The following is a 25,780-nucleotide window of genomic DNA, read 5'->3' on the forward strand; positions in this document are numbered from 1 at the left end:
TGTTGAGCTGAAGCCTCAAATTAGGGAACGAGATGCTGTCCTTATTTGCTTTTGTTATGGCCCCCAGTTTATGTGATGACTGCTACCTTGGCCAACTGCCTGTTGAGCCAGAGACCTCTGGAGATATCATTAACCCAAGTCCGTACAGCTGCGAGCTAAGTTCTCAGGTTAAAAGGATGTGGACACATTAAAGAGAGTCCAGCGGAGGGCAGTGAAAATGGTTGTGGGGCTGGGGGACAGGACTGGTGAGGGGAGGCCGAGGGAAATGGGCTGATTTATTCTACAGAAGAGAAGACCGAGGGGGGGACTGAATAGCAGCCGTCACCTCCCTGCCGGGGGCTGCAAAGAGGGTGGAGCTGGGCTGGTCTCAGTGGGGGCAGACGACAGGACAAGGAGCAGTGTATGGTGATGCAAGGCTCACTGGCAAGTGAGTTGCACATTACTGATGTCATTTACATACCGACCCCGCTGGGCATCTCTCGAGTATGTGCCAGCAGATATTTACACTGGGGTTTCTGTTGTGCGCTGTGGGAAAGAAGTGCCCAGTGGTCCTCATGAGTCCTTTAGCTCCAGAAAATAGCAGATGTCTTGGAAAACTGTCACTTCTGGTGAAATCAGTAGAACAGGATGTTTGGGTAAATGTTAGATAAGCATTAAAGTTAAGCCAAGTCTACAAATGTTTTAAGGTCACATGAAATCACATCTGCCTTAATCTACCCACGGTTCTTTGTCCTTTTAGCGTAGACCAGGCAACCAACAGCACTGCGAAATCCAGAATCGCAAGATAGCTCCTTGCAGTAACTGGCTCATGCACCCAGGCAGCGGGTCCCTCAGGATGTCTTCCTTGGCTTTTCTGTTGGTTTATCTAATAGATTTTAAGATGAATGTCATCACCCAGCCTGGCCTGCAGGACTGACCACAGCACCTTTCCAAACATCGCATCCAGCGAGCAACTTCCCTCTGAGCTAGGAGCTTTAACAAGACCATGAGTCTGGAGTCAGAGACATCAAGCGCTGGAGAAGTGGCCGGATCCCGGTCATTCAAAGTCACATCCTCTCCTTCGGACGCTTGCCAGAATTTGCCCTTTCTATTTCCACTGAAGGCAAGTGCAAAATTCCCATCGACTTCTGCCTGGTTTTACAGTTCACAGCAGTACTGAGGTTGAGGAAGACCAAGAGCCATCAGAGTAATGAGCCCCATCATTAGAAATGACTGGACTCATTTTCCCTTTTGGAAACTGTTTGTGTTTTGCTCTAGAAAGCTCCTGGCTTCTGCAATATTTTTTCAAACACGATTTGCAAAGAAAAAACCTGTACCGCGTTTCCTTCTGCAGACAATTGACAGTTTGTTATCTCCTTAAGTTTAAGCTGTTCGCATTGGTATTAGCTTGCTGACAAAATGTAGGCAATTTAGTAATCATTTTCAAGAGAAAATTGACTCCATTACAGTTCGGTTGCCATTGTTGCAGCAGTTAAAGGGCAGACACTGCCTGAATTCATTTATAAATTTTTTTGATGGTTTCATTGTTTTCCTTCATTTGAGTTTATTAAAAATGCATTGGCATTTGGCTATGTGTCCTCTGGACCTCTGCCTCCTGTCGCTTACGGAAGACAGCATTGATCCTCTTCGATCAATTGTTTAGGCAATCAAAGCTTTGTCTTTTATTCTCAGTATTAATCTAGGCACCCGAAATATAGTAATTGCTCGTGTCCTGCTGTAAAAAATGGTCTGTTCCTCCTGTCAGTTTTGCTCTAATGTCTCAGTTTCTATTCCAGGAGAAAAGACTTTTAAAAAGGAAAATGGCCACTTAACAGTTTTGGGTTATTCGGGTACTTTCTAGGCACTAAGTCATCTGCTCAGACTCATTTAGGCTGTAGGGTCTGCCTGGCAGTTTACTTTTCCCAGTCCAGTCTCTCTCTACTTTCTTTCTCTCTAGTATTGCTTTGTCTTATTTTTACATTCTTCACTTCTAGCCCAGGCCAGAAAATGCCACCGAACAATCCTTGACTTGCTGTTTTGCAACCCTGATGACTGTAAGCATGTTTCTGAGGCTTTCTTCTCATTCTGTGTGTACAGTTTTGTATTCAAACCTTATCCGCAACAGAATCCAAATTGGATCCGGCCTTTGTTTCTGCATATATTCATAAACAGAGCAAAATTAGCACAAATTGCATTCATGTTTGCTAAGCAGGTCAAGGCCAAATAATTCTGAACGCAGCAACTGATCGCCGGAGCTCTCCGAGGGATAAAAGATGGAATTGAAGAGATTGTCTTGGGCATTAACTCACATGGTAGATTTAGGATGCAGAGGGACAGAAGTGAAAGAAAAGCAAAGAAATGTGCTGTTAAAATGGGGGAGAGGCCCATAATTCATGTTTTATGCTCAAAACAAAGTGAATGTCATCTTTCTTTTTGATTTGTCTCGGTGTTAACCCATTACTGTCCCAGTCCCTGTATGCTGTGGGCAGGGAGTTATTGAGCACATCTTCCTCTGTCTGATATCTGGGTTGTAGCCATATTGGTCTAGAGGCAAAAGGAATCGGGACTCATGGTAGAGGCGATATCTTTTATTAGACCAACTAGGTCTTTGCAAATCTATTTTGCCTTTTTGCAAAACTCTAATTGGTCTAATAAAATATATCACTTGCACGACGAGTCCTGATTGTGTCCTGAATTCTCTGTGCGTGGCTATAGAAAGGTGCAACATGACTGCAGCATTCGCTCAGCTGAGAAGCCCCCACTGCCCCAGGCATGAGCAGCCACGCGGCGGGGATACCTGGCACATGTGCACTGAGCTGCATCTGCACAGGAGCCGCCGGGCTCACGGGTGTGTGGCGGCAAGGACATCTGCATCGCAGCCCACGATTCTCAGTGCCGCGGCCAGATGAGCCACTCTGTGAATTCGGTTTGTTCCAGCGACGTGCGGGCAAACCTGTTGGTCCTTTGGGGCATGTGTTGGGAACTGGAAGGAAGCAGGAAAACGAGCCCACATCACCCCATCAGGGTTGTGGGCTTTGTCAGGCAGGGGACAGAGACACCGGGGTTTCAAACAGACTGGAAAGTAGGCTTGAGGAGCTACTGAAACTTGCAGTGGACTTGGGAACAGGTGCAGTGCCTCCCACCACTTGGAATAGGTTTATTTCCCCGCCTAATTGACTAGATTCACCAATCCTCACATGAGCCACGAGGGAAAACTGAATTCCCTTCTGGTTTTCCTTGCATTTTGGAATTTGGAGGTTAAATCTGGAGGTAGAGAAGAGAAGTCCAAGGCTAGAGAAGCAGTCCGTGACAGAAGTGACGTTTGAACGCAGGAGTGCCCAGTCCAGTGTGCGGAGCACCAGGGTGTGCTTCGCTCTCCTCTTTCCAACTGCAGCCACGTTTCATCCGGACTGGCTAGGCTAAGCTAGCATGTAAGTGCTGCAAATGTCATGTTTCCCCTGTTGGCAGATTCTGAGTGACTGAACTGGGACGTATTTGGGCACCAAATTTTTATCCTGCTTCCCTGGTCGTGGCCTGTTTAGGATGTATGCATCTGAAAAACAGAAGTATTTTCTATTTTCTTTATCCTCCTTTGCTTCCTTTGGCCGGACTCATTTACTGATGTCATAAGTGATTGTGTGTGTCATTGCAATTTACTGCCATAGAGGTGAATTCTGCAAATAGTGTGTACGTGTGTGTTTGTGCACACGCCTGTGTGCATGCAGTTCCACTCATCACACTTACCTCTTTTACGTAATACAGATCTGCTGAAGCTGCACCCAGATTGGCCCATCTGTCTGCTCTGGCGAAGTAATGAGCCTTTATTCTTCTTTCTTCAGGTACATTACACACCCTGACTCATTCACAGATGATGTCTGTTCAAATCCTCAAATAGTTTTATGATCTCTCTAAAGACAGAGCTCTGTTCTCACCTCAGTCAATGTTATTTAACTCCAGTGGGCCTTCTTTTCTGGTACAAATCAAGAATGACTACATGAAAGTCAGCACATTTGCATTTTGGCATGAGAGGAGAATCAGACGCATTAGTTTTAATGGAGCTGTTCTTGATTTACACTTATATGAAATCAGATTTCTCTCCCTGGCTTATTCTAGGAGCAGCAACTTGCAACTGGATTTTCTCCTGCTAGGCACTGCAAATTAAAGCATCCTCTGCCATGCGAGGAAGTTCATGTTCAAAGTCAGTATTGTCAAACTGCGCAAGGCTCTCTTCGAAAACGGAGCATATGGAAAAACACTTGCTGCTAATGATTGCACTCTGTTAAAGGGTGAATGAGATACAAAACCACCATTACCACAGGTGCAAATGAGTAAGGCTTCTTCTTCAGCTTAATGACAATTAGAAGCAAATTACCCGGTGTGTACGCTGGTAGTAGGAGCCTGAGCTGAAATTAGAAAACAAAGGGGAAACTGGGAAGTTCTGAAATTCTGCTCAGCATTTTATAATGGAAGCCATCATATTAAGAAAATCACCAGCAGAACTTAGTTAACACTAGAGCTGGTTGAAATAGGGCAAGTATTTTCCAAAAAATAAAATAAAATTGAATAATAATAGTTTTGTGCCATTTATCTCCCCCCCAACAAACAAAAACCAGACAGGAAAGAAATCTGATTTGTGGGTCCTGCTTGTTCCCTCTTCCCCCTGGCAGAAAAGGATGGGAAGGAAAGGGAGGCTCATCTATTGTAAAGCCTAAAAATTTCAGCAGATTGATAGTGTTCAGAGTTAGTCAAAAATACATTTTTATTTGGAAAACTTGTGCAATGAAAGCATTTAAACAGGCTCTAGTCAATGCTGAAAACGAAAAACAAGTCCGACGCTCTGCTTTAACACGCACCCTGATGGAAGTTGGCACAGATGGCAGGAAGAATAGAAAACAAGGAAGCGAAATTGAGGAAGGAAAAGGGGGAGGAGGTAAAAACGTGGTAGTTCTGTGGGAATCGTGTGTCCTGAGCTCCAGGGGCTTGTCTTGCTATGTAGGGGAGTACGAGCCCATTTAGCCCCAAGGGTGGAGAGCGAGGGGGTGAGTTTTGCTGGGTTTTAGCAAAAGCTAAATGAAGCTAGTAAGCTGGGTTTGGGGGCACTCGCATCTCAAACCGTGCTAACGAGCAGGGGTCAGCACCTAGGAGCAGTCTGCTGCCTGTTACCTGGGGGGAGGCTGTAATTCCTCCCACTCCCCTGCAAGGCCCAGGGAGAAAAGGGGGCAGCAGTGAAGGCCCAAGAGGCCACTCCAGAGCCAGGTCACCACCGCGCTCGGAGGGGGAGAGGGCGAATCCGGGCATGTGAGAAAGGAGGAGTCAGGGAATCGGGAACGCGAGCAGAAGGGCAAGGGCAAAGTCGGCTGGAGAAGCCGACCGCAGGGCAGGGGGGCCGTGAGCTGCCCGGCTGCAGCTCTGGATCTCGGACAGTCTCTTAAGTATTTACCCCATGGACCTAGGGAGGGGGCTGAGCTGAAAAGTTTTCTGGTGACGTGAACATTAATGAGAAAGAAAGATAATTTTTGTTGTTGTTGCAATTTTTAAGTTAGTGTAATGAAAGGTATCGTCTCTGAACCAAGAGTTTTAGAGTTTTGCATTTCTTTCTGGAGACATGAGCATTCGTGAGATTGCCATGGCATTATATCTGCAAAGAATTCACATAGCTGCTTGTTTTGAGGTATATACCACTCAGTCCCTGTTTTCTGCGCTGAGCCTCGTTTCTCTGGCATGCGTCCGTGCGGCAACTCCCTGCTTTCCTCTGTTTTCCCAGCATGTGCTGCGACGGTACTGGGGGCAAAGACAGCTGAGCTCTGGCCCTTCTGTTCAGCCAGGTTGCTCCAGGGTGCATATTCACCTGGATCAAGCTAATTTTGCAAAGGCTTTGCACAGCGTTGCATTGAACGAGTTTCATCTGCCAGTTCCTCTCATTTCTCTAGGTAGCAGTCAATCTAATTTCAACTTCTTCATAATGGTCGTCCGCTCGGAGTCAGCAGCTTTAGGTTTGTGACCAGGCTTCTCCTGGCATCGTTGTTTGCTGGGTGGGAAGGAAACTGTTGTGTCGGACGTTGGAGAAATCACTCTGTGCTTTCGGAAGAATGGATTTGGGAGCTACTGGAGTATCTGATGAGTGAGATTCATGTCAAGGCAAGATTCAAGAGCAAATGCAGGGAATTCTTTGAATGAAAAAGTACAGCGTTGAGAGACTTTGCCTAGATACTACCAAGAAGGTGCAAAAAGCGCCCATGTCTTCAAACAGCCTAGCCTTCAGGATCGTGTGGTTCTTCCTGCGTGATGCTGCGATCCTCAGTATTGACAGCACCTCCAGCGTGGTGCATACTTCTGCGCAAGCTGTTTGTGCTGTGTTAATTTAATTTAATTTAGGGACCCCACTTGTAACTGCCTCCCCTTGCAGTCCTGCCTGGCATCATCTTCCCTTTCACCATTCCCTTTTGCACTTACCCAGCCCCGTCTTCTCCAGCTTGGCTGAAACTTTCCCAAGTGCTCTCATATCAGATGCTATCTCGAAGTCCAGATCATTTAAATCTCCTGAATTTTCTTTGTCTTGACAGTCGGTTATCTCACTAAAGAAAGCTACCAGATTAGATCAAAGTGAGTTTTACCCTTCTTACCATTTATCTCCATGTCATTAAATATTCTTTCCTTCAAATTTGGTTGAGGCCTTGCATACTTTTGAGTTCACACTAAGAGGCTTGTAGTTGCCTGGGCCACTTTTTCCCTCCTTTACGCAGAGGTGCTGCATTTGCCGTTCTCCAGTCATGTTAATGCCACCCCAGCTTAGTAGAATTAGTAAAAATCCTAGCTGACAGACTTGCTGTTTCTTGTGCCAGCTCTCTCCAGCCTCCCTATGTGACATCACAGTTTTCATCCATCATCGTTATACCTGTAGTTAAAGGTTTTCCTTTCTTTCCAGTGTAGCGCTCTCTCAAGGTTTCCTTTAATATCCATTACCAAAATATCCAAATGCTATATAATTATATCAAAGAAGTGCTGGCTTCCTGCTTGTACAGTGACACTCATCCCCTTTCGCTACAGATGGATCAATCTCCCAAAATAGAGCTTCTAAGAGTCTCATGCTATATTACAGTTTTCGGTTTTTAATATCACTAAGCAGCTCCCTCGCTTACCTTGCATAAGCTAGTTGCGTCCTGTAACCTCCCAAGATGCAAATTCTTCATTCGTTTATTGAAGGGCAGTGTTGGAAGAGAGACTTAGATAAGGGAAGACTTGCAGAATGATGCATTTGAAATCTTAGGGGCTGTGCGGGAAACAATTTGGCTCTGGTTATATCTCCTGAAACCAATCTCTCCAAAGGGAGAGGAAATATTAATACTCAGTGATAGTTTCATCTGATTTGTTGTACGTCAAAAACAAAGGCCATGAGATCCGAGGAGGCGTTACCTTGCTCCCGCGAGGCAGTGAGAGGCGGGTTGATTCTTTTGCAACTCGCACAAAACAATATGCAGTTTTCTGAGCGAACGTCATTGAAAGCTGTTTCCCCAGTAAATACCCCGCCTGGGCCTTCTTCCATTTCAAACTAGACTGAGAAGGAAATGGCTCCAGAAGAAAAGCAATGGACTCTTTCCATCTTTCAATAGCATTGATCCATCTCCGCCTTTAACAAATGGTTCCCAAACCTGCAGCACATCATTTGCATAAAAACCAGCTTTGTTTTGCCTTTAGGAGTCATCAATAAACAACAGGCTGACGAGACTCAGCATTTCTCCTATAGCGAACGTGCCGGAGCAGACTGCAGGCAGGACGCTCGCCTCCGCAAACGTGAAGGGGAGGCAGCGAGCGGGTGGTGGAGCTTGGGTGATGTGCTGAGCCCGCGGCCTCCCGGTCTGACAGCCAAGTTGGTAACACAGCACGGGAGGCCAACAGCATCTTATCCTGGGCATGGGGGCAGCCAGTGTGATCTGCTCCCAAGTTTCATCCATTGAGTCAGTAGCATCACAGCGGGTGATCACAATGGGACACAAGCCCTGGGCACTGCCAAAAGGGGCCAGGGGTTGGATTCATTTTTTGCCATCGAAAATCAGTGTTGAAATGGCTATTCAATGCACGTTGATGGCAAAAAAGAAACCCGAAAGAGGGGGCATCCTCTGGCTGTTGTTCCTGCACTGCGCGCAGCCACTGCACTGCAGTTACAGCTCCGTGGAGAGGGATCGTCTTGGCTGCTCTGGCGACACGTGCAAATGGTTTGGGGATGCTCGCAGCAGCCGTTGTCCGTGGCGAAACAAGGAGAAGTCAAATGATTATTTATTCTTCCAATAATACGCCTCCTGATTGATGTCACCTATGCCATAGCTATGTATTTTTGTGAGTAACAAGGACTTTTTAGTCAGAGCTGATCTACCTCATTGCTACTGTTTAATTACATTTATGGGAAAAACTGTGGGCAGTTTTCCAGTTCATTGAACAAACTATTTGTATGACTTCTTTCTATCCCTTTCCTCCCCACCCCCTTCATTTCATTCTGTGGGGGCTTTTTTAAGAAATTCAAACAATACTTAGAATAAAGGACAGCTGTCATAGTCTGTATGAGCAACGTCTCATCCCAACAAGTAGAAAAGACCTATTAAATATTTTGTACTTTCAGGTATATATTTATACCGGTGAGGATGCATTCAGATAGGAAGCTGAGAAAAGAACTAAGGCATATGCATAATACATTGGTTTGGAGGAAGAAATAAGTTGCTTCCTAGCTAAGTAAAGATGCAGTACCAATGGGCGCTAGAACAATTAGACTTTAGAAAAATGCTCAGGTGTGCAATTGTAACAGCCGACATGAATGGGGCATGAAGTACAGCTCTGGCGGTGAACTGTGGGATGGAGAAATGCGCATGCGCACACACACACATATACTTGTGCATGCATGTATATATGTGTACGTCTTTAGAGGTGAAGTGTGGCAAGTGGGTATATATATCTCTGCATCCCACAGTTCACCTCTAGAAGTGTACAGGGCCCGTTCCTTTCTGCTATTACAATTGTATTCTTGAGGTTTTTTCCTAAAGTCTAATTGTTCTAATGCCAATTGTTGCTGCATCTTTATGGATATAGATACACACACACACACACACACACACACAAGTATTTAAATTAGATGTATATCTTAGACCTTCCAAACAATAAACAGATATGTGTGTGTGTGTGTCTGTTTATTGTTTGGATGTTTATCTGTAAATAGATATGTAATTTAAATACATGTATATGTGTGTGTATGTGTGTATATATATACACACACATACACATACATACATACATGTATTTACAAGTATTTTATATATATATATATATAAATAAAATATGATATAGCTACAGGTACGGACACATGTCCTAAGCCTTCCACACAGTATTAATTGACAAGACAAATAATATTACATTCATATGAACTTTTCTGAAAATGAGAGAACTTCATTATTGTTTCTTCCTGGCTGCTTCATCTTTCCAAGATGATGACAGTGAAAAAGTTGTCCCCTGTTAATGCAGGGGGAAAATATTTTTCTTGAGGAGGAACTTTGGCACCGAGCAATATCCATAAACCACTGTAAGGCCGTCTGTTTGCAGCCAACAGTTAGGGAAATCTTTATAGAGGGTTCTGGGCTAAAAGAAACAAGCTGATTTGAAGATTTAAACTTTGCTAGTGAACGGAGTGTAGGATTTTCCCATTTGTCAGCTAAACATTGGTAGGTGGTAAGTGGTGGGATGTGACATGGTGTCAGCTTTTGATGGATTTGTTAAGTGGAATCTGTTTCCAAATGTAGTTTTGGGGAGACCCCATGCAGCTTCCTGAAAATGATTTGCATGAGTTTGGGGCTTCACCTTGCCTGGTCTGATCTGGCAACAAGACATTTTCAAAGCACCAACACGGATGTTCACAAAATCAGATCACACACGTTTCTGGCTAGCACCCACCATGAAATTACCACAAGACTGTTCCAGAAATCTCACCTCGGCTACCTAGCACTGACGTCCACCCTCATGGAAAGCAAGCATTTCTCTTCTCATTGGGAAAAGAATTTTATAGTGGGAAGCAGTGCAAACAGCTAACATCTCCTGGCATATGTATAGCAGTATCTTAAAATGCATGCGTCTTAGATTTGTAGCGATGGAAATGAAAGGTACACAAGGCCTAGAAAGTCTGGCACGTCTGCTGCGGTGTCCGTGTGCTGGGGGTCAATGGAGGGTAGCGGGGCTCAGGTATGTGCAGTTACGGCATAAAGACAAGCAGCTAATTCTTTCATGCTGTCTACAAATCTGGGCATAACCTAATCTTCAGTCTGGCGTTTAAGCATCCTCACCAGCCTCCCTGAGAAATCCAAACTCACAAGGAAATAAGAGTTTTTGATGCTTTGAACTTTTTTTGTGGACTTGGGAAGCAGATTGAATGAGGGTTTGTTCCCTCCCATTACATGCACAATAATCGGAGGACTGCAGAAATTAGGTTTGTGAAGACAGGAAAGAAAGATTGATGGTAGACAGTGAGGAGTGTGAGGGAGTCAGAGCTGAACAAGAGAAAAATGAAATATACTGCCTGCTACGACAGGAGCGAGAACAGGGATTGGGGTGAAAAACTGACACAGCACGTTCTTCCAAGAGATTACCTCGAATTCATACAATCGTAGAGCCGCGGGGCTGGCAGGGATCTCCGCAGGTCACATCCTGTCCAAGCCCCAGCTTGAGGCAGGATCAACCCTGTCCAAACCCAGCCTACGCTCTAACCTGCTACAGGTAAAGCAGGGAGCCAACATCCTGCTTCTGTAAAATGGTGTCAAGATGTGTTCAAGAGATCCCACGTAGAGGGTCATGCATGCCCCTGCTACAGGGGAAGGTGTGTCTACACATACATTTACACCAGCTTAAATTTATTGCGGAGTAAATTTCTGCACACTAGGCAGAAATAGGCTGGCATCTACATGTGCAGGTGTTAAAGTGTATTAATGCTGTGTGTGGACTGATCTGGGACTAAAGTTACTTCCGAGTTGGTCCACTCGCACACTGTTACTGCATAGTAAAGAGAGTACGCATGCATACTGTGCAGTAACTCATTTGGGCATACATTTGATACCTGCATGATGCCCTTGAAGACTGCTGCCATGTTGCCTCATATGCACCATTTCCACAAGCTGAACATGCCCAGCTCCTTCAGCCTCTCCTCCTATAACTTGCCTTCCAAGCTCTTTATCATCTTTGTTGCTCACATCTGGACCCTTTCTAACTTCTCCACGTCCTCTTTAAAATGTGGAGCCCAGAACTTCACTCAGGAGCCTGATGAAGCTAAACCAGTGCCAAGTGGAGAGGCTCAACCACCCCCCGCGTCTTGCACCTGATGCTTCCGTTGATGCCTCCCAAAATCATTTTCGCCTTTTGTGTGGCCGCGTCACACTGCAGACTCGTTCCGAGTCCGTGGTCTGCCGCAGGTTTCAGCTGAAGCTAAGGAGGACTTGAGAGATGGCCATGCCAGTGGCAGGATGTGCTTAAACCCTAGGCAGTTCAGTGCAACTTAAGCATATACTTAGTTCTGTACATTTTTAAGTGTTGTCTTGAATCAGGATTTGCAACATGATATACCCTAAATAGACACCATTTTGGGTGCAGTGAGCTGGCAAAAGGCATATGTGTCACCTAAGGGAGGGAGAACTGTCTTTGCTACCTGGCAAACTTAATTCACTGTAGCATTAAAAAGATGGAATTAAATTGCTAGTGAATGTGTTTCCAATTTTTTTCAAAGAAAGAAGGGAGAAAAAGAAATGTATAAATGGTAAAATATCTGTGGCTATAGAACAATCCTTGCAAAGCTGGAACATTATATGAGACCCTGAATCATTCCCTTGCAATGCTCTTTGCTGTATTTTAGCTGAATAGCAAACAAATCTTCTTAAAAGGGTGTTGAGCGTACCAACATCTCCAATGAGTGCTCAGTATTTGACACCAGCCTAGAGTTAAATAGAAAGACGCTAGCCTTGTGGACTGAAGACAGATTAAGATGTCTTCTCTAAGCCTTGTTTTGAAGAAAAAGACCTGGAAATAAATTACTGCCTTCCTGACAGAGTATGAGGAGAGAGATGGGAGGGGAATATTAATGCCATTTGTTTTTGGACTGAATGGCAATGATTCATTATTATGACCCAAAGAAATATAATTACCGAATCGTTTATTTAAGATAATCCATTTTTCTCTTGCAGTGAAGGATGAATTTATTTATTTATTATTGTGCATGTGATTAAATGACACATGAAAAAGCCATTGTTAAAAAGTTGACTTCAATGAAGCATCTTTGAGATTTGTATTAAATGTTTTTCACATTAGTTGGCTGCTAGCACTCATCTTACACCACTGCAGGCACAAAATAGCTTAGGAGACTATTTCAATACCTGCAATGAAAGGATGAACTCAAGCCAAATGGTAGTCCTTTGGCCCCCATTCAGGAAGGATTCAGGAAAGAGCTTAAGTAAGCTGGATTCAATGCTGAGTTAATTTTAGAGTATGTGTAGAGTCTCATGTAATAACATATTTAAGTACTAATTTTGCTCCCAGTGAAACCAATGGTAAAACTTTAATTGATTTTTAATAGTACAGGATCAGGCTATTATTTGTAAAGGATGTGAGGATCTCCTAAAAGCGCAAAGGGGTGGCAACCCAGGCTTCTCACCTCGATTGTCAGCAATCTCAGGATAAAAACACATTTGAGATGTGGGTCTCTTAGCATCCTACAGTCTTTTTAAGAAATAACCCAAGTTTCCAAATGGTAATCAGTGTTCTTCCCTAGGTTACTTCTTGGATTTTGGCATCTCCCTCTTAACACAAGATTGAAAACATAGTGTCAACATTAAAAAGTCAAAATGAAACTATAATGACTTAGATGCTAGTTTGCAATAAGTGACTTTATTGGTGATCACTCTGCTGTATAATAAACATACATTTGTTAGGCTGTGATGAACATAAAACAGTTTTCACTCCATTTTAGATCTTTGTGGGATTAATGATGAGTAACAGCACTAATACAATAGGGAGAAAAGAATAGTCACAAATGACTAATATGGAGGTAATTCTCAGAAATAAGTAGATACAAAACAACTCATGTAACTCGGATGTGTCCTGAGGTGATTAAATATATCCTGTGCCAATAAATCTAGTGCAGTTCCCTGGAGCTGTTTCTTATAGGTTCCCTGCAAAGACAGATGTTAAAGCAACTCTCTTAAAAAAGAAAAAAATTAGTACTGGGTGCGTCTATACATTCATTAATGCACAGTAGTTATTGTGCATTTAGTTTACTACTTGCTTAATGAAATACTAACTAAATGCTCAATAAACTTAGTATTGGCGCATGTTTTTTTGTGATGCTTACTGTGCAGTAGGCTATTAGCACAGTTTTGACTGCCACGCTACTGCGCAGTGTTATTAAGCTACCGTGCAGTAGGCATCTCATGTAGATGCACCCACTGTATTGTATATTTAAAAGTCAAAGACTTAAATGTCAGAAAATACAGAAGCTTTTTCAAAACCTAGTCTTTAAATGTATTCCCCTATGTCTTGCAGTGTGTATCTCATTATACCAATTGTCAGTTTGTCATATCTCCATGGCGCCAAGCACAATTTATACCAGCCAGGAAAATGACCCACATATTACAAGACAAAGCAATAGAAGACAGCGTTGTCTTTCTTATGGAAAGTTAGAGTACGTGCAGTTCAGTGATACTTGATTTGCTCTTTCTTCTGGCTCTCATTGTGATCTAGACAACAAGCCAGTTTGAAGAAAAGCTTTTGGTATAAAACCCTTTTAACTAGACTCAATTTTGAGCCATTTTACAATCTTTTGCTAAAGAAATACTTCCTTCCCCTGGATATGGTGTAAATCATGAAGGAGGCTCAGATAATCTTGTGCCGCTGTGGGTTTTGATGCAGTATTTAATTTCTTGTCCCTTTGGCAAGTCACCGTATCATTCACTGATCTCTTGCAATAGGGACTATTGAGAGTCATCAACTTTCTTGAGTTATTGAGCACTTCTGATTTTTCAAGCCCTGTGTGTACTGCTGTTGAATTTCCCTACCGGCATGAGTGTGAGATTGTTGTGTGCCTTTCTGTGTACAGTGTGCCAAGAAAATGAAGGTGGCCAATGGGCCAATCAGCTGTGGCTGATTTCAAATGGAGTTTATCACATTTCGGCTATAAACTCCACCGAGGGCGAACCTGGATGATTTATGACCGCTCCAGAGCTCCTCAGCCTGGCTGGGCAGAATCAGTCCTTGCTTCCAGGGACTTGAAAATTTACCGGCAGAGAGCTGGCTTTCTTTTGAGGAGATCATTGCCTACCCATCTGTCCTGAGCTGTGAAGGCTGAAACAGTTAAAGATGAATATGTGCCCTTCTAGGGAAAGTGATGGTGGATATTGCAAGAAGGTTTATGTGCTGTTTATCCCCTGTTAGGGACTGAGTTGCAATGGCAGGCGGTTCTGAACAGAGCGCCATCTCCCCTGATGGCCGGCGCCTGCAGACTTATGCACCTGCATAACTCGAGTTTCCCATTGACTCTACCTCCCAGCACATAGCTGATCGGCAGCCTATCAAACCTGTGCTTTAAATAATTCATGCCTTCTCCATAGAATATAAATGAAAATGTTGCTCTACTTCAGTACACAAGGGACTGAGTTAATAGATCAAAGAATTACAGGGTTTTTGTTGCCCCACTCACCCACTTCCCCAGCCAAAAGATGTAGGGCAAAGAAAAGGGTTTGTTCAATCCGTGTCTCAACAATCGTGTTGAGAACTGTCAGCAACATATCGATCCGTTATTGGTAATAAGCTTTAGGATCTAGCTTATACACTTAGATGTTAACTATTAGCAAAACCTGTGAGAGGAAAAAAAATGTTTAAAGTGATGGAGATACTTTTAAAATAGATGCAGAATTCATGAATAAAACCAGTCATTTTATGCTGTAGTGATACGTTTAGATGATTCTGGATGAAGAAATTAGTCATCGGCATTTTCCTTCATTGTTACTAAAAGATGTACTGGGAAAGGTACTTGATGGCTGCTACCAAGAAACCAGTATTTTCATGTTCACCTTATTAAAAAAAGTGTTAGAATAACATTCCTAGGTGCTGAATAATGTGGGCTTGTTTGGAAGATGAAGCTCACCATCAGCACAGTGCTGGTTAAGTTTCATGTATTAGCATGCAAAATCAACTTAGGTGGAAAGATTCCTGGATTACCTTTATACTGTTTAATTACAGTATCAATTATACCCTAGGTCAAATGGCTTTCTTGAATAGCTTTCTGTCTTGACAGCTTCTCTGGGATGTTCCTGTTCCAGAAAAATAGAAAAGCAGTCTGATGCAACCCGGATTCATGTTTATGGGCTAAGGATGCCACTGGCTGTCTCTACCTTCCCTTTTTCGTGGCTCACATCCTCATGCCCAGGGATGCAAATAAGAAGCAAATGTTCCTCATGGGCAGATCTAGGATCTGAAAAGGGGGTGCAGGTGGCATGAGCATCCTTACATACAACACAGCACACATTTTTCTCCAGTTCAAGAGAAACTAGAAGATTTACTAATATGCTAGGGGCCCAGCGCTATATTATTCAGCAAAAGCAAATATAACTTTATTGAAATGCGCACTAATATGCATGGTTTTATATTAAGTTCAAACAATCCAACAAACTAGGCAAAAATAGTCAAAAGATATTGTTTTATTACCCCAGTAGTCATTATAGTGAGATGTGTATCTGTTATTCAGACTCATAAAACAAAATGTAGCCTTCTTGAGCATGCCAGTGCATCCAATGCTTCATTATCAGCCATTTCCACACCTCGGTTAATGTTCACCTTAGTTAATATTACCACACTTGAGTTAAAGTTTTTAGCTAGAACTAACTAACAGCAGAGCTGTAAAATAGAGGAGAGATTACCAGGGATGGATAACAGACAGAAAAATTGTGGAAGAAAGGGAATTTTGACAAGTGGCACATCAAGACCATAAAAGAGAAGAGAGGGTCATTATTAACAGCTATGGAGTGAAGAGAGATCAGCAGGAATCGGGTAGATGATAACAAGCCATTAAGTGAATGGACTCCCTTAAGTAAGAAATGCTGCTGACCCTCCCAGGAAATTGGTTTTAAAGTTTTGAGTGGAACGTGAATCAAAGGAGGAAGTAACTGTGCATTCCCCCCCACCCCGGGCGCTAGCCCCTCCTGGTCATTTATGCCTGTCCTGCACTGACGCCGAGTCGACTGAGGTTGTAAAGCGACGAATGAAGACATGGGACCTCTCCAGGGAAGACGGCATGTGCTGCGCCTGCACATTTTGCTTCTCTCCTCTCGGCCCCGGCTGCCAGGGATCCCGTAGCCAAGAGCAGGCAGTTGTCTGCGGAGACGGGCAGGGGCTGGCCGTCGTGGTGTGGCACAGGGGCTGTTTCTCCGATGCAGCAGGCATTGATTGAGTGCCCTGCACAGGATCGTCGTTCCCTTTAAGGCCTCCATCCTTTTGCTGGCTGGCAGCTCCAGCGTGAGGGGATAAAAGAGCTGTGCTGTACAAAAGCAACGTTTTCTGCTAGCTCAAATGGAAACTTGGTGGTTCCTGCTCTTGCCTTCAAGGAGAGCTCCCATGAGATGATCAATCCTTCCTCTCTCGGCTTACTCAGCTTTCCTGTAGCCACATGAGGATTTCCAGTTGGTTTTCACATGGATTTCATCCCTGAGCTGAAAAATGTTCGTTTTAGGTCCTGTTTTGTGAGCACTGCATCGCACCCCTGAACGAAAGGGCCACTGGGTTCTTCTCTTGAGTCCCTTGCAAAAATCACCAAGCCACTGAACCGAGTTTGAGATCACACTTTTTATTTTTCTCAGCAAAAGAAGAATTTGGAGAGTGAAGTAAATTGTTTCTAATAATTCCACTGTTATTTTATCCCTGAAATTCATGGCCAAAATCTGCTCCTGATGGGTGTGCAGGGCTAACTGCCAGCAGGTATATTGGGAAGCCAGCTATAGACTATGGGGGGCTCAACTGCCGTTTGAAATTTTGGGTACGTTTCTATGAGATTTGCAAAATGCATTTGGCATAAGAGGCATCTCGGTAAGGCTCTGTCTCTGCATATGCAAATCAGCTCATTGCTAACAAGAAGATGAGTTTTGAAGTCTGTGGCTGATAAACAGCTTCTCTTTTTCATAATCATTTCATTTAATGAAAATTGTATTTGTGGGAATCAAACGTGGCTTTGTGCCCCTTAGTGCTTTGACGCGTGGCAGTATCCAAAGAAGGAGACTTCACAGGAATAAATGAGCGTTTCGTTTTTTGTCTGCTTGCGCATGGCCCTGCTGTGCACATGCACCAGCTTTCCTTCTGTCTCCGTTGGTTTTGGGACTGGAGGCTTCAGGTTCAGGAAACCCATCTCTGGGACTCCCTATGTCTGCTGAAATCCCTTTGCCACTCTGTTCAGGGTCTGCGCAACACATACTTACTTCCTTTCTTAATGAAATCTGTTCAGACACTCAAGTGCTAATGACTTCTCTGAAGTTCCTCGCAGTGATAACGGGCCAGGCTTGCCACTCTTCATGAGCATAGCAGAAGTGGAAACTGGAGATGGAGTCGATCGCTGACCGTTGCAGCCTCCAGTCCAGCATCAGTGAATGTCCCAGCCGCTCACCAGGCACAGCATGTAAGGATGGCTACTGCCTCCGGGACACGGAGCTGGGACTTGGGATTTTTATGTGATGAAACTTCACACTTCGTATTTCTGCAAAAAGGAATGTAATTATTGAGTCTGAGATTTTTTTTTTGTTCCTCGTTTGCATCAGACTTCTCTTCCCTGGGAAACTTTCATTCAGCCGCTTGCCCCATCTCCACCCAGTTAATCATGTCCAGCGTGTAGGCCCTTCTCAAACACCTTTCATTCTTCTTCCTAATAGCATCCAGAGCGGGGCCTCATATTTAAACAGCCTTCTTGATGGCTGTTCTCCATGTCAGGAGGATATTTGCATGTGCATTTGTCACGCCACATGCATTTTACCTGTGCTGCTTTTATCTGTGCGCGTTTTCCCAGATTTTTGTCAAATGAGCGTCCTTGCTCTTTCAGTGCAGTGATCTCCTGTGGATGTTTGTATGATTGCCCCTTTCAGGGAGCCTTACTTGTAAGGACATGTCAAAGGCAGCGGGAAAAGAGCAGCAGCAATAAACACAGCTCGGTTTTAGTGTCACATTGAAAAGGAGAGACAAAGCCTGCTTGTATTACTTGCCGTCAATAGTCATCATCGCAGAAGTAACCAGAGTGACTCTGTCAGCATGGGGTCACAGACTTGCACCTTTGGCACCTCTAGTATTGGCTCGGACACCGAGGATTTCCTATTCCGTTCACACCTACTGATGTTCTGGGATGACTGCCTGAAACTCCTTCGATATTGCAAACTGCCCCGTGCCATTTATCAGTGTCGCTGTGCTATTTGACAGGTGGCTATTATGGCTTTTTTCAGTTTACCAGAACGTGGTGGCGGGGGGGGGGAAATCTCTTTGATTTGCCCTGCTGAGCAAGTTGCCGCATGTCGTGCATCATGCTGTTTTACCGCATCCCATACCGTCACGGGCGGTGCTCCTGCTCCCCCCATGCACAGGTCCTGTTCGTTCCAGTGCTGCACACGGGATGGTCAGACCCTGGAATAAATCCCGTCGGCTTTCATGGAGGGTGGATCACATCGCCGACCTCAACTTTGTTCAACGAGACCACTCGAGCGACACGGCATTCGATAGCACGCCACTGGCAGAGTGAACACAAGTGCTAGTAAAGTCTGTTTTCACGTCAGACTTGAACGTGAGCCGTGTTTCGCACGAGTATTCTGGAAGGGTGCTGCCATATTCTGACGAGCGTCTTTTTCAGAGCTCTGAAGCTGACCCTTTCCAGCGATTATTGGTTGTTTCATTTGCATGTGTAGAAGCACTGTTATTTTCTGTGCAAATTGCACAGATTTCTTCCTAAATAAGAGGTCTGCAGAACCTTTGGGAGTAATTAACTATAGTCTAGAGACAAATCTGGGTTCATTGTGCACGCTGCTCATTTAAGAAGTGTTTTTCCATGTGAGGCCCATTAGTAAGTAACCAACGCCTCCATGAATGCTAAACGTTTTATTACAGGACTCTGAGCGCTTCTTTTTCTTACACAGATTTTAATTTAATCCTGCAAATTGCATTTACCTTTTGATCCCTGGATAGCGAAGTGCCGGGTTGTGTATGGACTGTGTTAGGGGGCTAACATCTCTCTTGTCTTGCTTTGTAAGGCTGACGCAATAGCTTTAACGTTATGGGTTACAACAAGGAGCTGAGAGGGGTAGGGATGCTCAAAACAAACCATTTTGCTTTCCCTTTATGATCCTTTCTGGGTTTTTTGTCCATATGTTCCCCCATTTCTCATTATTGTAAAGTTTTTCTTCCTTACCAGCTTGACCCCACTCCAGGGGAAATGAATAGCAGAAATCTCAGCGGTGCGGTATCAACTGAGCTATGGGTTCAGGTCAGCTAATTACTACCGCACGTCTGATTGGCTTCCCTGGACTTAAGCAGGTGCCTAAACTTAAGCACGCGATTAAGTGCTTTGCTGGACTGAGATCTAAAAAAATGATATTGAGATTACTAAAGGAGTAACAGGATGAATTTGTCTGGCCTCTTACACAGGAGATCTTGTTGGAAGGTCTGCTAGTACCTTCTGGCCTGATGAACACACCTATGAGAAGAGAGTAAGGCCTAGTGAGTGAAAGATAGGAATAGGAAATCTAAGCTAAAAACCAGTAACTACGACAAAATATCGGATCCTCCTGTGCTGAGCGCGACAGGTGTACCCGGGCCGTGGGCAGCTTCCATCAGGGTAGGGGGCACGGCCAGACCCACCCAGGTCAGCGGGCTTTGGCCCCCTGCTCAGAAGCGCAGGGAGGGGGAAATGCATTAAAATGCAGCTCAGCTTTCGCAAAGGTTTGTCTTTCCCCCTTCTTTGCTTTGCTTGTTTGTTCGGAGAGGTTGGCAGCATCACGTCAGACAGCACTGCGGGGTTTTTTACCGTGCGTTTGCCAAAATAAACATAAAATATTGCTTGCTTTCCTACAGGAGGGTTAATCACTTCTCTTGTGGTGTTTTTATGACACCTGTGCTCCATCGTCGAGCATACAAAATCTACCCAAACACTCCTGTTTATAGTTACGGTGCCATGAAGGCACAATAATAATGTTGGGTTGGGATCGCTGGCGTTGTCCGTGCACGACCGGGTGCGGCGGGAGACGTTCTGTGAAGTGGCCATCAGTTGAAATGTCTTGCTCTTCAGACTTGCTTTAGCAGGTTTCACAAAACATTTAATTAACGATAATCAGCTTTTAACCAGCCAGAACACACTGATGTGATTTCCCCCCCCCCATAATTATAGGCAAGGGCTGTATCCATAAGATAAATTACGCGCAGCCTGGAGAGCATGCTAACCAGCAGGAAGAGAGAGAAAGTGTGTTGCTGGTGCGGGGAGATGGAAGATGTTGAGTTTGTCGTGATTTCATTGAAAAAGCAGGTGCCTTTTTCTTCTCTTTACAGAACGATGAACAGGAAAACGAGCTGGACGTCACCACGCCGCCACCTCCTCCGCGTTACGAGTCGGTGGCCGTCTGCCGTCGTCCCTGAGGAGCCCCTGAAGAGCACCACGCTCGCTCCTGCCAGTTTGACTCCACCATGGAAGATCAAACCGTTTTGTGGCTCTTGTGTTTTGAAGTTCGGCGCCTGCCCTGGACCTGCCATTTGAAAATGAAACTCGCTTCGAGGCACGATTGAGGGAGCGGAAAACCAGTCCCAGATGATGAGCACTTTAAGTGGTGCTGGAATATTAGTCAGCTTAACAACAGTGTCTGTGACTCTGGATTTCAGTCTGCACGGTGGTCTGATGGCTTGGCCGTTAAGCAGCAATTTGACTCTGAATCAGAGTTTGCCCACGTTTGATCCTTTCAATACCTCGGAGAAGGAAGAAGTCTCTCGTATGTCCATAAGGGAGAAGAACTGGCCGGCCCTCCTGATCTTGGTTATCATTGTGCTGACTATTGGAGGGAACATCCTGGTGATCATGGCCGTCTCCTTGGAGAAAAAGCTGCAGAATGCCACAAATTACTTCCTGATGTCCTTGGCGGTGGCGGATATGCTGGTGGGGATCCTAGTCATGCCTGTGTCCCTCATTACAGTTCTGTACGGTAAGTGACTCGAATTTTTCCTCCCATCCAGCTGACCGGGTTTGGCAGCGTGGTGGTGTCAGGGGTCGCTGTGAATGGTTGCGTACGGTGCACATCCTTTGTGTGCGTCCTTGGAGGAGTCCAGCTGTGGCATCAATAATGGGCCTGACTGTCATGCCTCAGTGGGTAGGGTGGCGTGGTGCTAAGGTGTGCGGTTGACTGTCCAAGAGGTTGCAGGTTCAAGGCTCTAGCAGAAGTGATTATGGTGCAGGCTGTCCAATTCTAGCAAATTCTGCTAAATGCCTTCTCCCAAGGACATGTAGAAGGAAAGTTATATCTCAGGTTGTACTGGTGGGATGTATGTTCCTTTGAAAACAGGTTTTGTTCCCATGCTGTCTTGAAGGAATGATCTCCTAAAACATTTGAGTAATAATGACCCATGCTGCTGAGGACAGCAGGGATGAAAAATCGGTTTCCTTTTCGAGCCAGCTGCCGCCAGCTGTTTTGGTGAAATCTGTTCTAGAAGAGCGGAGCAAAGATGTAAGCTGCATGTCACCGACCAACCCAAACTACTTGTCTTTGGGCAAGACAGGAGACCTGAATAAGAGAGAGACCCTTCTTGAGAAATGCTGAGTGCCTTGAACTTTTGCTGGTTTCTTTGGGACTTGAGAACCATCGTCGGCTTGTGAGCTTGGATCTCTCCTAGCGTATGGAGACCTGGACTTGTTTTCAGTAACATGCCTGTTGCTGTCAGAGGCTTGCTGCAGCAAAGCATGCGTTGGGCCAAATCTTGGGCCTATGCCCTGGAGGAAAGCAATCAATTTGGCCCCACATGCATAGCTTTAAGGAGACCCCAAGACACGATTTAAATGATTCCTGGATGTCAGACTACTTCTCTACCCTGGGTAAGCAATGAAGGTCTGGGAGTCACGGCCCAGGGGCAGCACCTGGCCCATCGCCTTTCCCTTCTCCGGGCCAGACAGGGTCGGTCTGAGTGTCCACCTGCTAACAGTTCTCCTAAATCCTAAAGAGGAGCTAATGCCCCTCGCACCCGGCACGTACCTCCATTGCTCCTGCTATACTGCTGAGCTTCCTCCCAAGGGTTTGAAGCCACATGCTTTACTAGCTTCAGGAGCCTCCATCATTTGGTGGCAGAGTTGGGCATTAATGCCTGTCTCCCTCCCTCCGTGTCGGTTCAAGTCAGGCCATGATCTGGCAGAAACCCTGCTCCAGTGACTCCTTTAAAGAAACCATCTCAGGAAAAAAAAACCCACTGGCAGCAAATTCTTTCTGAGCAAACTTGAAGTGCCAAGTGGTTGCAAGCAGTATGTCAATGGAAGTGGTCTGCCGTGCTGGGAGCCGGCTGAGATCGGTTCTGCAAGAGGTGGTGGTCGCTGGGGGGGGCTGCTGCCGCCTGTGAAACAGCCGTGCTAGGTAATGCTGCGGGACGCTGCCTGGCTCTGGTGGGACCTGGGCAGGGGCGGTGCAGCGGGGAGGGCCCTTTGCTGAGACTCTTGACACTTTTGTCCTATTCCCAGCTCTGCTATGGGCTTTCTACGAGCAAATCCCTTTGCCTTTCTTTGCTTTGCTGTTCCTCTCTGTCGAATGAGAATCACAATACCCTGAAGCTCAAAATGCTTTGCGAGCTCTCTATACAGGAGCTAAGTGCTGTAGCGGGCCATTTCACTGTGCCACTAACTCCTGTGTGCATCTATGCATGTGCGTGCATGCGTGTGGTGTATACGTGCTGTTTGGGAGGACGTCTACCACACCCTGCTAAAGTACTGACTTTCTAGCGGGAGCATCTTCCAGGGTTAGGAAACCAAGTGCGTGCTTGGGTAAGTCTTGCTAGATGTCACAGTCCCTTCGCTGAGCCGCAGAATTGCTGGTGGGTTTCCAGTCGTTTACATCCATCAGGGAGACGAAGCTGCCATCGTTTCTGACAGCTCTTGTTTTTGTAAAAGAAAAAAAACAACAAAAAAACCCTAATTTTCCTCAGAAACAAATTAGGCTGTTTACTTAAGAGCCTGATTGGATTGGTTTGCTGGCTGGTAAAGTTAAAAGCAGGGATATTTATGTGCCTTTTCATTTGATTGAAACAGCAAGTCAGACCATTTTTTATCCAGTGACCGAATGCACATGCTCCTCGAGCGATGTGCTGGGTCTGCAGCGAGGTAAATCATTATCTGACTGGGACATCCTTGTTGCATCGCTTCAGTCTTATGCAGAAAGCATTTTATTTGGAGCGATCCACCTGGCCTCAACTCGGACGTGTCTGGCAATCCCAGAGGTTCCCGAGTTTGTGTTTTCAGTTGTTTTTTATGCTTCTGCCAATACTCAGACTTACCCAGCCAAAAATGGAGTCGCACGGTGATGAGGAGAGAGCCGCTGGTTTGGCTTCACTTGATGCTGATGAGAGCTTGCAAAGTCCTTATGTGAGTAAAAGATGTCTTACTGTGATATCCCGTGTGTCCTGGAGCTCAAAAGGGACCATATAAATGCCGCATGACTTCCTGGCTTGACAGAAAGTGAATTTATGCAAAGGAGCCTTCGGAGGCTCCCACAACACCTGGGAATAAGTTTTTTGTGCGGCCTAGACAGCAAATTAGTTCTGCTTACTTAAGGTTAAAGCATCCAGTTCCTGCACGTTGCATTTTTGGAAGCAAATAAATATACAGTGATCTAAAGAGATGAATGGGGTCATTTGTAATTATTCTTCCTTCTCTGAGTGCCTGGACTAGCAGCTGACGATGGCAAAATCCTTTGTAGGCAAGTTGCTAGGTACTGCTAGAGGAAGGCGTATGGGGGTTTCAGTAATCCTTTTCTGCTCAGGATGTGCATGAATCATTTTTGGAAATGAGCTCTGTAAATGTGACTGAGAGCTCCCGGCCCTTGTCTACCAGCAATAAGGCCCCGGGCACCGGCTTTCCTGCTGCCCTCACCCTTGGCCATGTCTGCTTGTCTTCGCTTGGCGTAGGCCTCGCCGCACATGGAAGAGCTTTGGGACCACGGTCGGGGAGCAGGGCTGGCTCAAGGACGCTGCGGGGCCTGCGGGCTCCTGCGCCTGGGGAATCCCTTCTCCTCCCACCTCATTATTACCGGCAGCGTACGAGGAGGCAAGCTGGGGCGCAGGCGGGGGCGAGCCAGGAGTCTGCCCCAGACGAGGAGGACGGGAGTGCTCCTGCTGCTGCCTTGCTCCGGGTACCGGGACAAGAGCGGGGCTGGTGTGTAGCTAGCACAGCCTCATGCCCATCAATTGATTACCTCTACCTCACATTGCAGGTACTCAATTTAATGCACATTAGAAAAGGTGCATTAGTGCATGTGTAGACGTGCCTACACGTACCCATATTCCTGGCTACCATTTTTTCACTCAGTGAGTTGGGAGTTTTCTGAGGCAGTAACAGGACTGGCTGGAGTCATTGATCCCTGACCAGCCACCACAACAAAAGCTTCATTATGATTTTTTACAAAGCAAGATTTTCACCGGGGTGTCTGTTCTCTTGGAGGCTCTGCACGGCCTAGCGCAAGCCAACAGAAAAGCCAGCTGGCTCCAGAATGGCTCAGTTCCTTTGATTACCCAGGAACGAATATCAAGGAGTCCCACAGCTTTTTTCTGCAGGCCTGTTCAGGGCTTCTGTGCCCTCACTTTGCAGCAGACTCCCTGTAGCCAGCGTGCCTGCAAAGCCTCTGAATCCTGCCTGCCAGCCTGACTGCTCGGTGTGATCGGATGTGGAGCATCGTGCTGGCAGGGCATCGTAAAAGCTGAATATCAGCAACTGCCGACAGGTAAAATGACTGATTACATTGGCGGTGTCAAACTCATGGCTCCACGCACTGGATGCTGATCTGTGGGTCAGCTGCCCACCGCGTGCGGGGTCGGTCTGAGACCCGCGCCCTGGATCATATGGCTCAGATACCCCTGGCTTAGATCAACCCACAAGTGACTTTCCCTTGCAAGTTCTCTGCACTTCAAATTCTTGCAAGTTCTCTGCTAATGCATCCCAGGTGCAACTGCAAGGATTTCTGCACTGGAGCGCACTTGTCCCACGTGCTGTTTTTTGCAGATGAAACCTGCTGCCTCAGTGCAAGATTGTCCAGACTCCATCTGTGTTGCACTGAGCGTGAAGTTGTATAATTCAGAGATGCGGCACTTTGCATCTGAGCTCAGGCAGCTGGTTGCTAGCAAATCTTAACTAAATCAGAAGAATGAAAGCTTAAAATTGCATCTCCAAGTTCAGGGAAATGGAACGAGCTCCCTTCATTTGAGTTGTTCTTCCTTAACATTAGCACATTAAAGCCTTCTGGAGTAAAGGATATACAAGCTGAACCTTTTTGTCCCCTGGAAAACTTGCCTGCATAATACAGCCCTACAACACTGGCGCTCTCACCCTTTTTATTGTGCCATTACCTCCAGTGCCTTCTTTTTTACCCACTTATTCTGGCTCTGTCTTTCTAGCCTTCTCTGTCCTTTTCTGGTCGGAGTCACTCCAAGGAGTGAATGCAAATTTGAACTCTAAAGCAATCCTTTGCAGACGGGAAGGCAGCTTGGTGGGGGGAAGAAGGTCCTGGCATTTCAGTGCGAACCAGCAGAAACAAGTGCT

General features: G+C 45.5%; 1 protein-coding gene across 2 annotated transcripts in view; it reads left to right on the forward strand.

Annotated features, from left to right (window-relative positions):
- The window catches only part of HTR2C (5-hydroxytryptamine receptor 2C), a 334,603-nt gene that overhangs the window by 257,874 nt on the left and 50,949 nt on the right, over nucleotides 1-25,780 (forward strand). For both annotated transcript variants that reach the window (XM_090061134.1, XM_090061135.1), the window contains exon 3: nucleotides 20,554-21,197. In XM_090061134.1, coding sequence (XP_089917260.1) covers nucleotides 20,810-21,197 — 388 coding nt within the window. In that variant the 5' untranslated portion in view covers nucleotides 20,554-20,809. The remainder of the gene's footprint in view (nucleotides 1-20,553; nucleotides 21,198-25,780) is intronic.

The sequence above is a fragment of the Crocodylus siamensis genome, chromosome 8, assembly GCF_052110815.1.
Source record: "Crocodylus siamensis isolate JL-2025a chromosome 8, ASM5211081v1, whole genome shotgun sequence".
In the NCBI taxonomy this organism is placed as follows: Eukaryota; Metazoa; Chordata; order Crocodylia; family Crocodylidae; genus Crocodylus; species Crocodylus siamensis.